This window comes from Schistocerca nitens, chromosome 2 (assembly GCF_023898315.1).
Source record: "Schistocerca nitens isolate TAMUIC-IGC-003100 chromosome 2, iqSchNite1.1, whole genome shotgun sequence".
Taxonomy (NCBI): domain Eukaryota; kingdom Metazoa; phylum Arthropoda; class Insecta; order Orthoptera; family Acrididae; genus Schistocerca; species Schistocerca nitens.
In genome coordinates, this window is record NC_064615.1 from 453,120,677 (window position 1) to 453,132,979 (window position 12,303).

Consider the following 12,303-nt stretch of genomic DNA (forward strand, 5'->3'; position numbering starts at 1 on the left):
AAGGTCAAAAATGGGGCAAAGCATCGTCCACTAGAAATAAAGGAGCAGACGACATGCTGGTGATGATGCAGACTCCGTGTTAAACAAATGCAATATTCTGAAGATTCAAACGCCCGAAACTGATTATGGCACTCAAATAAAAATTTTGAAGAATTTGTGGCCGGTTGAGGCTTCTCTTTACATTCATTGATTTAACAGCCGCTATGGAGTTGTACATGATGCAGCGAGGATAAAATGAGATTTTAGAACTGTTGCTTGAGGCTGTGTGCGCGTCGGTGTGTGCAGGAGCGGCGGCTGATGCCCCACCGCCGCCGTGGACGACGCGAGCGCGGACCAGGGCACTGCGGCGGCGGCGGCTGCCGTGCCGCCTGCAGCAGCAGCAGCAGCGGGGGCGACCGTGGCGGCGCCGGCGACAGCGGCCAGCGCTCTGGCGCCAGCCGCGCCGAAAGAGAGCGCGCCAGCGGCCAGGACAGTGGCGCCAGCAGCGCTGCAGACGCGCCGCGAGCTGCGCCGGCGCGCCTCCGCCTTCGAAGGCCGCCTCACTGTTGCAGCTGGTGAGTCAAGCTCCTTCTACTCTCACAGACCACCAGCGGCGCAGCCCAAATTGGCAGTTAACAGTTTATTGACATTATCTTAATCTCAAGAAACTGCAAATAATTGCAAACTGGACAATAGTGCTGTACTAAATTTACCAAAAGTTCGAAACAGGCTACTACTGTGCATACAGCCTATGTGTTATTCCGAATTTCGATGTGAAGTTCCTTCGGACATCAATGCATGTTCGACGGGACAGGCGCTGTGGCGATACAGCCGTCGTCAAATACATGGAGTGTATTCGCAGTTGTAAATATCCTGTTATATTGTAATTCCGAATAGCAATACCACTGCAATATCGTATTCATCTGCCTGCACCGGCAAGCGACTCTCAAGTACTATGTCTCTCCTGTATGGGAATACACATAATGTATGTAAGAGTACAGGTCGCAGACACATAGTGGACGACATATCGAAGTTTGGGTCTGGCTGTGAGTCGTGCTCTTGTAGCCAAGTAGCCCACCTCACCACCAGTGTCTGTCCTCCACATCACGCCACCTTTCTCGTCGACTACAGTTACACAGATACCAGTCTCCCAGATACGCGTCCACCAAGGACTAAGATTTTTATAGTCTACTATTGCGTCGTGTTCCGCAGAATGTGATAGAGACCAAACATCCCTCCATCAAGTGGCCCTTCCTCCCTACGGATGTCCGGGCAAGCACATAGTCAACAGGAAATTTGCCACCAAACAGCGACTGCACAACATTGGTTTGTCGGATTCCCCTCTTTGTCTCCTTTGCCAGCAACTCGACTTCGATGATCACCTTCTGACATGCGCCTCTTCACAAGATCTCTGGCACTTCGTGCAGCATATAATTGCCTGCTATCTCCGAGTGCCACCAGACACGATCGAAACGAGAATGTTTCTGTAACTGGACGACAAACATTTTCCTGTCGCCAAGTATCATGCCATTACGTGGGTCAGTGGGGGTGGGGATATAAATCCCGCCCCGACTTCTTTAGGTATTTGCAAACAGCCCATGAAGCGGTCGAAAACACGCCACATTACCGAACGTTATTTGCTAGCTATCTTCGAGGGGTCTTTGTTAAACCTCCATTAAGTTCGGTGGTGCCTGCAGCTAAGGGCACCTGTCCCCACCGACGGCGATGTCTGAGTTTAAGCTGCCTATGATCGATTCTACCTCCGATGGGAGAGCGCGTCGTAGATGCGCGTATTTTCTTTTTTTCCTTTTCTTTTTCTTTTCTCTTTTTCTGTACCTAGTATTTAATTTTCTTTGTATGTGAATGACGTACGTTCCCCATAATTTCATAATAATAGTGAACATTACAAAAAAATGAAAATAAATAAACTACAACAAAGCATTCCACTTATCTTGATTCCTGTCTCTCCCATTTTCCAGTGCTCCACAGGCTCGGTGGTGGTGAGGGGGACATCGTGGCCAGGCCTCGAATTTCGACCCCTACCCTCTCTGCCCCCTGAGTCCGCATCGATCCTCTACTAACAAACAAGAAAAAAAATTCATAAACAGACAGCTCGCAGTAAGCGGTAAATCCGGGTTCGACTATCAGCCTGGCAAAAATTTTCATTGTCGTTGTTACAGTATCTACACTACTGGCCATTAAAATTGCTACACAACGAAGATGACATTCTACAGAAGCGAAATTTAACCGACAGGAAGAAGATGCTGTTTTATGCAAATGATTAGCTTTTCAGAGCATTCAAACAAGGTTGGCGCCGTTGCCGACACCTACAACGTGCTGACATTAGGACATTTTCCAACCGATTTCTCATACACAAACAGCAGTTGACCGGCGTTGCCTGGTGAAACGTTGTTGTGATGCCTCGTGTAAGGAGGAGAAATGCGTACCATCACGTTTCCTACTTTGATAAAGGTCGGATTGTAGCCTACCGCGATTGCGGTTCATCGTATCGCGACATTGCTGCTCGCGGCGGTCGACATCCAATGACTCTTAGCAGAATATGGAAACGGTGGGTTCAGGAGAGTAATACGGAATGCAGTGCTGGACCCCAACGGTCTCGTATCAATAGCAGTCGAGATGACAGACATCTTATCCGCATGGCTGTAACGGATCGTGCAGCCACGTCTCGATCCCGGAGTCAACAGATTGGGAACGTTTCCAAGACGACAACCATCTGCATGAACAGTTTGACGACGTTTGCAGCAGCATGGACTATCAGCACGGAGACCATGGCTGCGGTTACCCGCGATGCTGCATCACAGATAGAAGCGCCTGCGATTGTGTACTCAACGACGAACCGGGGTGCACGAATGGCGAAACGTCATTTTTTCGGATAAATCCAGGTTCTGTTTCCAGCATCATTATGGTCGCATCCGTGTTTGGTGACATCGCGATGAACGCACATTGGAAGCGTGTATTCGTCATCGCCATACTGGCGTATCACTTGGCATGATGGTACGGGGTGCCATTGGTTACACATCTGGGTCACCTCTTGTTCGCATTGACGGCACTTTGAACAGTGGACGTTACATTTCAGATGTGTTGCGACCCGTGGCTATGCCCTTCATTCGAGCCCTGCGAATCCCTACATTTCAGCAGGATAATGCCCGACCGCATGTTGCAGGTCCTTTACGGGCCTTTCTGGATACAGGAAATGTTCGACTTCTGCCCTGGCCAGCACATTCTCCAGATCTCTCACCAACTGAAAACGTCTGGTCAATGAAGGCCGAGCATCTGGCTCATCACAATACGCCAGTCACTACTCTTGATGAACTGTGGTATCGTGTTGAAGCTGCATGGGCAGCTGTACCTGTACATGCCATCCAAGCTCTGTTTGACTCAATGCCCAGGCGTATCAAGGCCGCTATTACGGCCAGAGGTAGTTGATCTGGGCACTGATTTCTCAGGATCTATGCAACCAAATTGCGTGAAAATGTAATCAAAATGGTTCATATGGCTCTGAGCACTATGGGACTTAACATCTGTGGTCATCAGTCCCCTAGAACTTATAACTACTTAAACCTAACTAACCTAAGGACATCACACACATCCATGTGCGAGTCTGGATTCGAACCTTCGACCGTAGCGGTCACGCGGTTCCAGACTGAAGCGCCTAGAACCGCACGGCCACACCGGCCGGCGAAAATGTAATCACATGTCAGTTCTAGTATAATACACTCCTGGAAATTGAAATAAGAACACCGTGAATTCCTTGTCCCAGGAAGGGGAAACTTTATTGACACATTCCTGGGGTCAGATACATCACATGATCACACTGACAGAACCACAGGCACATAGACACAGGCAACAGAGCATGCACAATGTCGGCACTAGTACAGTGTATATCCACCTTTCGCAGCAATGCAGGCTGCTATTCTCCCATGGAGACGATCGTAGAGATGCTGGATGTAGTCCTGTGGAACGGCTTGCCATGCCATTTCCACCTGGCGCCTCAGTTGGACCAGCGTTCGTGCTGGACGTGCAGACCGCGTGAGACGACGCTTCATCCAGTCCTAAACATGCTCAATGGGGGACAGATCCGGAGATCTTGCTGGCCAGGGTAGTTGACTTACACCTTCTAGAGCACGTTGGGTGGCACGGGATACATGCGGACGTGCATTGTCCTGTTGGAACAGCAAGTTCCCTTGCCGGTCCAGGAATGGTAGAACGATGGGTTCGATGACGGTTTGGATGTACCGTGCACTATTCAGTGTCCCCTCGACGATCACCAGTGGTGTACGGCCAGTGTAGGAGATCGCTCCCCACACCGTGATGCCGGGTGTTGGCCCTGTGTGCCTCGGTCGTATGCAGTCCTGATTGTGGCGCTCACCTGCACGGCGCCAAACACGCATACGACCATCATTGGCACCAAGGCAGAAGCGACTCTCATCGCTGAAGACGACACGTCTCCATTCGTCCCTCCATTCATGCCTGTCGCGACACCACTGGAGGCGGGCTGCACGATGTTGGGGCGTGAGCGGAAGACGGCCTAACGGTGTGCGGGACCGTAGCCCAGCTTCATGGAGACGGTTGCGAAAGGTCCTCGCCGATACCCCAGGAGCAACAGTGTCCCTAATTTGCTGGGAAGTGGCGGTGCGGTCCCCTACGGCACTGCGTAGGTTCCTGCGGTCTTGGCGTGCATCCGTGCGTCGCTGCGGTCCGGTCCCAGGTCGACGGGCACGTGCACCTTCCGCCGACCACTGGCGACAACATCGATGTACTGTGGAGACCTCACGCCCCACGTGTTGAGCAATTCGGCGGTACGTCCACCCGGCCTCCCGCATGCCCACTATACGCCCTCGCTCAAAGTCCGTCAACTGCACATACGGTTCACGTCCACGCTGTCGCGGCATGCTACCAGTGTTAAAGACTGCGATGGAGCTCCGTATGCCACGGCAAACTGGCTGACACTGACGGCGGCGGTGCACAAATGCTGCGCAGCTAGCGCCATTCGACGGCCAACACCGCGGGTCCTGGTGTGTCCGCTGTGCCATGCGTGTGATCATTGCTTGTACAGCCCTCTCGCAGTGTCCGGAGCAAGTATGGTGGGTCTGACACACCGGTGTCAATGTGTTCTTTTTTCCATTTCCAGGAGTGTATATTTGTCCAATGAATACCTGTTTATCATTAGCATTTCTCTTTGGTGTAGCAATTTTAATGGCCAGTAGTATAGCTCATGGTAGTCCACTTTCGCAACTGTGAATACCTGTCATGTATTTCATGAAGGCTGTAGTCGGCGAAGTGCCTGTTCCTTCGGAAGTGCACTGCTGCAGATCGTCAGCAACGTCTGTTTCTTCCGACATTGCATAATAATTATAACACGATATGTCTACTGCATGAAATTTAGAACAAATGTGCAATTGTTAATCTAAAAGTGCATAATAATAATTATTATAATAGTAGCTGTGGCTGGTTGTGAGCAGCTAATATCAGAAGTCCTAGCAGGTCTGTGATGACCGGATACAGGTGGTGAGTGCCGAGGCTGTCGTCTCGAGATGTGTGCTACTAGCTGTCTGCACACCATGACTGCTTGAGGCGGACTCTCCTTCGTCCTTGCGCTCGCTGAAAAGGAAGTACTATCGCTAGTGTGGAATTTGTGCACAAGTTAATGGCTCGCATTCTGAGTGGATGGATGCGATGGAAATTTATCAATCTGTATAGCCCCCTAGATGCTACACAATGCTTGAGACAGCTCACACAACGATAGAGGCTAACAAATGTGTCGGTATCTAGAAATGGATTAAAAAATGCTTAATTGCTAGTCACAATTTGAACGTGAAGTGCTATTTTCATTGGTGCTCGTGAGGTATACTAAGGCGTAACCTCTCTTCTCTCCTCGATGCCATGAATGAATTGTGTATGTCTGTTGTGTATCCGACCATGGAATGATCTGAATGATAAAACTCCTGTCACATAGGGTATAGAGACTGCTGAAGTTACGTTCTCATCCGACGGACGGATCACTAACTGTGACTGATGAATCCTCACTTCCTAAGCGATATGATATGGACTGTGACTAAAATTCCCGACCAGACAACTTGATTTTGGTTTTCTGCGGTTTCCCTTGGGAAGTGTTGGGATAGTTACTCAGGCAACAAATCGGCTTGTTGTCTCGCCGTTTCCCTATTTCTAATAACTTTTTTGTAGATGGAACGTTGTTAAAACCTTAGCTTCCTCCTTCACTACAAAAGACACTATTGAGAGTGTCCGTCGACTCCCTTGGTTTTAGACATACTCATACTTATCATTGTTGTGGAACAATGCATACCACGACTCAGCTGTCACGGAGACTGTCCTCCAAGCTTCATACCGAACGAGGTGTGGCAGTGGTTAGCAGAATGGACTCGCGTTTGGGAGGACAATATTTCAAATCCACGTCCGGCCGTCCTGATTTAGGTTTTCTGTGATATTCCTAAATCGCTCCAGGTAAATAACAGGATGGCTCCTTTGAAAGGGCCCGGCCGTTTTCCTTCACCATACTTGAAACAATCAGAGATCCTGCTCCGTCTCTAATGACCTTAATGTCGATGGGACCCTACACCCTAATCTTCCTTCCTTCCAAGCTCCGAGTTATCGGTGGCGGTGTTCCTGCGCCCACTCCAATCTGTTTCTGGGACGTACAGTTATAGACAAGTGCGCTTCTGGGGCCCCAACAGCGAATAGTCAATTCTCGATAACTGTCTGCTCACGAGTAGTCGTTGCCCAACATTGAAATTGCTGGTGATCTGCTCTGCCTCACCCTGCCTTATACGCCGATAGAACCCATGGCAGTCAGCACAAACCCAGAGACGCTCTGGCCCACGGCAGTTGGCTCTGACGTTGGCTGTCTTTAGTCAACGTAGATACTCTGTAAACAGCCTCAACACGGTGTCTCGTGAAAAAACACAGTACTCTCCCAGTCGTTGCCGGGTTTCTTGACCTTGGAGGCGCTTCTTCTGAAACAAATAGCTCCTCAACTGGCCTCATGAGACTGAGGAAAAATGCCTGGCAGTACCGGGAATAGATCTCAGTCCTCCCCATAGCTGCCAAACATCCTGACCACTGAGCTACAGAAATGGACAGTCACAGAGTGTTTTACTATTAAATTTCCCAGAGCATGCTTATCAAATAGTCAAGCAACATACCACTATCTCACACACACCTCGTGGAATGACCGTGCCGGAATAATCAGATAAATCCGAGTTAATAATGTGGCTTACTGACAGCCGTACCTCACACGAAAAATGTGGGAAATGATACTAGGACGCTCCGTCACTTGCCGTAATGTGGCTAACGGAATTTAGAATATTATTTATTTATCCATTGCTGTCTTATTAAACCCGTTGCCTTGGTGTCTAAAACGGATTGCAGTCTGCGTATTTTCGCTAAAAAATTGGCAATATACAAATTCTTAATTTTTTAAAATCGTTTTATAGCTGAATTACTTAAAAAGAACTTTAAGTGAGTATTAACTAAACATAATCGGAAAATGAACGCTAACAATCAGAGCTGATAACACAAACTGACTGCCAAATGATTAGAAAACAAAAGAATAAAAGCTAACTTGGTTATGTGAGTGTCTTAGAAGAAACTTTAGGTCTGTTCACACGCCAGCAGTGTCTTCCTCCTAGAGATAGTAGCAATGACTGCATCTACTGTTAATGCAACTATGTCGGTCATTGGTATATTCCTTCAAATCGGTGCAGTTCCTGAATGGCTTCTAACCTACGATTACAAATACCACACACTCTACACTGCTTATATTTGCTGAATCAGTGTTACACGTGAAAAGTCGAAATGGCCGTCCGGTTCTAGGCGCTACAGTCTGGAACCGCGCGACCGCTACGGTCGCAGGTTCGAATCCTGCCTCGGGCATGGATGTGTGTGATGTTCTTAGGTTAGCTGGTTTTAAGTACTTCTAAGTTCTAGGGGACTGATGACCTCAGCAGTTAAGTCCCATAGTGCTCAGAGCCATTTGAACCATTTTCCCACTCATTCTCTCCTCAATGTCCTCCTGTGACATAACAGATGCTACAAGTCCCATAATAAAGAAACTTATTGCATGGTCTCTGGCGACTTCGTGCTCGCCTAGTCAAGCGCTGATCTGGTTATTTCCGAGTCAGTAGCAGAGCTTCAAGTGTAATAGAATACAAAGCATACAGAATAAAATTTAGACGATTCGCAGTGAGACAGTGTACGACTTCCTTTTATCTTAATATGGATACACGGCAATGGGAAGACCGTCTGACCAAAGTAATAAATGAGATACTCAGGATGACAAAGCCCTTATCACATGTTGGGCCTAGCATACCGTGTACCTGGAAACAGGAAGGACGCGCGGTCGAATCCTGGTCGGACCACGGATTTTTCGTCTTTTAACTCTCTCTTCTCAGTGACGTGAAGCTTCACCAGGAACGACACGTGGTTCGGATTCCACGTTAAGCTGTAGGTCGCCTTTTACCAGTAGAATTACAGGGATAGGATAGAGACAGGCAAGTAGCTGAAGTCCGTTTGAAACACTTGCACCAGACCGTTGAGCCACAGGTAATTATTATTATTCTTATTATTTGTCATCACCGTCGCGTTCTGAAAAATTGCTGCATCTCCGTTAGCTGCGAACAGGATTTTATCGACAGTGAAAGGCCGGCTGGCTCCTTTGCATCGTTGTAAGTGCTCTTGTTCTTGTGACCATTATCTCACACGTAGACAAAACACCCAATATTTCTTTTGCTCTATAGTTATCTAATCTAGTCGCTCTCCGACATGGAATACAATCTTCGTTGCAAATAATTTACTGCTGTATGGCACTTAGTACTGTATCGTCGAGGCTTTGCGGGTGAATTCTTAGGCGTCTAGGAACGCCATCCGACTCCAACTGTTCCTGTGCTATGATGGATACCATACTACTACTGGTTTATCTGTCATGGAGATCGCTTAGTACAACCTATTCTTGAGTACTGCTCGAGTGTTTGGGATATCCACCATGTTGGATTAGAGAAAGACATAGAATCAATTCAGAGGCAGGTTGCTACATTTGTTACCTATAGGTTCGATCATCACGGGACTATTATGGAGACGCTTCGTGTGGAATCCCTGGAGGGAAGACGACGTTCTTTTCGCGGAACACTGTTGACAAAATTTAGAGGGCCGGAATCTGAAGCTGACTGCAGAACGCTTCTGCTGTCCCCAACGTACGTTTCGCGTAAGGACCACGAAGATAAGAGAAATTAGGGCTCGTATAGAGGCATAAAGGCAGTCATTTCTTGCTCGCTCTGTTTTGCGAGTGGAACAGGAAAGGAAGTAACTAGTGGTGGCACAAGGTGCCTTCCGCCACACACCACATGGTGGTATGTGAAGTATACAGGGTAAAACGGACGAACTGCAGGGACGGATTCCTCACTGAAAATGGAGGGAGAAAGGTGCTTTGAACAAGTGTCCGGAAATGAATCGTTGACTCGGTAGATGGCGCATACGAATTACAATTGCTGTGACCACGTGCCGTGTGTTCCGTGTTCCTTATGTGTTGCAGGCTGTGTGATTGACGGTGCGTACTGTAAGCAGCAGAATGGTCCGGTATTCGTGTCGGGAACAAGCCGATATGCTGTTTTTATACAGCCAATCAGATGGAAACGGTCGAGTGGCAGCACAGCTATACAAAAAAAAGTATCTTCACAGACACTAACCATATCACACAATATTTGGAGCTTGTACTAGGGTTCGTCTCAATGTTCCTCCAAGTCTGGTGAATGCATAGTCCACCGCCATCCTGCACGTTCGTCTTTCTGAAAGGACCCATGACCGCACAAACGCCCAAAAAGGGCTTGAAATATTGTGTGATGTGGTTGGTGTCTGTGAGGGTACTTACTTTGGTGCAGCCGTGCTGCCTCTCGACCGTTACCATCCGACTCGCCGAACACAAACACCATCTCGGCTTGTTCCCGACATGAATACTGGACCATCCTGCTGTTTACAGTACGCTGCGTCAATCACACAGCCGGCAACACAAAACGGCACGTGATCAGAGGAACTGCCATTCGTCCATGTCATCTACCATAGCAACGATGCATTTCCAGACACAAGTTCATAGGACCAGATAGGAATCCGTCCCTGCCGTTTCTCGGTTTTACTAACGTTTAGTCTGTGTATGTAAACGTCTTCATGCTTGTAATGGGCCCTGATTTATAGTACGCCAATGGCCATTACTTTTGTGTTTGCAACGTGTCTTGCCACGCAGTTTCTACTTTCCCTTGCTACTTTCCAGATTTACGGAAACTTACAACCTCAGTTGCAGTGAATTTAAAATTCGTATGGCCTCGCTAGCATTTCCGGTGGTGGTGGTTATTGTTTAACGTCCCGTCGACAACGAGGTCATTAGAGACGGAGCGCAAGCTCGGGTTAGGGAAGGATTGGGAAGGAAATCGGCCGTGCCCTTTCAAAGGAACCATCCCGGCATTTGCCTGAAACGATTTAGGGAAATCACGGAAAACCTAAATCAGGATGGCTGGAGACGGGATTGAACCGTCGTCCTCCCGAATGCGAGTCCAGTGTGCTAACCACTGCGCCACCTCGCTCGGTAGCATTTCCGTGTTTCAGTTACCGATCCGTCTAGAGACATGTTATCGCAGTGTAGTGACCTTCTTCCTGAGGCCATGGAGCGCACTGATTTCCCCTTCGCTTGTTGACACCACTAAATTTGCTAGTCTGAAACATTTTCTGATGATCATGTATAATGTGTATCGTGCGTTCTTTTATACGAGGGATGTTCAGTAAGTAACGCAACACTGTTTCTCGTCCAATTTCGGCTGAAAAAATGTAAAATTTGCTGTGGGACATCGCGGAATATTTTTGCTTCAGCTCGTCTAGTTTCATGAAATTCCGATGGATGGACGTGCTATATGTAGCCTTCACAATGGCGCCTGTAACGGAGATGCGTTCCAAGCAGAGAGCTGTCATTGAGTTCCTTTTGGCGGAAGTCAGAGTATCGCAAATATTCATAGGCGCTTGCAAAATGTCTGCGGAGACCGGGCAGTGAACAAAAGCACGGCGAATCGTTGGGCGAAGCGCCTGTCATCATCCGAACAAGATCGCGCATACCTCTCCGATCTCCCTAGTGCCGGACGGTTTCACACGGCGGTTGGAACGATTAGCACTTCCCCTGCTGTCACCCGCAGCAAGACTGCAACACACGAAGCGCGAGGATCGACTGCACCCGCCGAAACTCGCGCCCCGCTCGCTACCGAAGGCAAGGGAGCGGCTGGCGACGCTCGACAGCTTGGCGCGAAAGCGCAAAAGCAGCTTGAGTCGCGCCGGCTAATCACCGAACTTTTCGGGGCGGACGTCTCTCCCACTAAAACAACTACACTCAACATCACTTTACACTCAACATCACTTTACACTCACCTGTCACTGGACAGTCATGTACCATTCTCCCACCGACGCCGCAGCCTCAAGAGATCGAGGCAGCGGCGGCGGATGTGGACACAGAAAACTACTATACAGAGCCCTGGCATGTGGAGGGCCCAAAACGCAGACCCAAAAAAACACCAGCACAAACAAACGAGCAACCAAACTCGCTAGGCAACCGAAAGGCGCTGTTGCCTACACCCACTAGCTCACCTCAGGCTAGCAACATTAACACAAAACAAAACGCAAACACAGTTGTGGCGAACAACAACAAAGCACACAAAGCCACAACGGTGCCCACACAACACAAGACTGGTTTCCCCCCAGTTGTTATACAAAACTATGGGAACCTTAGTGCCCTTAACACTGCATTCGCGGAAAGGCACATAAACAGCACATTACATGCAAAGTACTCGGGGGATAGGGCCTCACTGTACGTTGCCACAGACAACGAATATAAAGATCTTCTGACCTTCCTCAAAGATCGGAAGATCGAACATTACACGTACAGAACGCTGGACGAGAGAACCCAGCAGTACGTGATCAAGGGAGTGGACCCCAGCACCCCCAACGAGACAGTACATGCGGCCCTTTGTTATCTGGGATTCGACTGTAAAAGTGCCTCCCGGATGACAGGGTTCCGTACACACGCACCGTTACCACACTACATGGTCGAGTTAGCCGACACGGCTGATTCCCGCGCCACCCTGCAGATAAAGAGCTTTCTGCGGATGGACGTACGTGTAGAACTCTACGAACCACCTAACGTCCCCCAACAATGTAACAACTGCCAGCGGTTCGGCCACTCGGCCCTCCGCTGCGGCCTGGCAACTCGCTGCCGCGGATGCGCTGGCAATCACAGATCCAACACTTGCACACAAA

The 12,303-nt window shown here is 48.9% G+C and overlaps 1 protein-coding gene across 1 annotated transcript in view; it reads left to right on the forward strand.

Annotated features, from left to right (window-relative positions):
* Positions 1 to 12,303, forward strand: part of LOC126235085 (uncharacterized) — a 1,179,108-nt gene that overhangs the window by 753,068 nt on the left and 413,737 nt on the right. The window contains exons 7-8 of the mRNA XM_049943819.1: positions 286 to 397; positions 450 to 554. Of these exons, the coding sequence (XP_049799776.1) occupies positions 286 to 397; positions 450 to 554 (217 nt within the window). The remainder of the gene's footprint in view (positions 1 to 285; positions 398 to 449; positions 555 to 12,303) is intronic.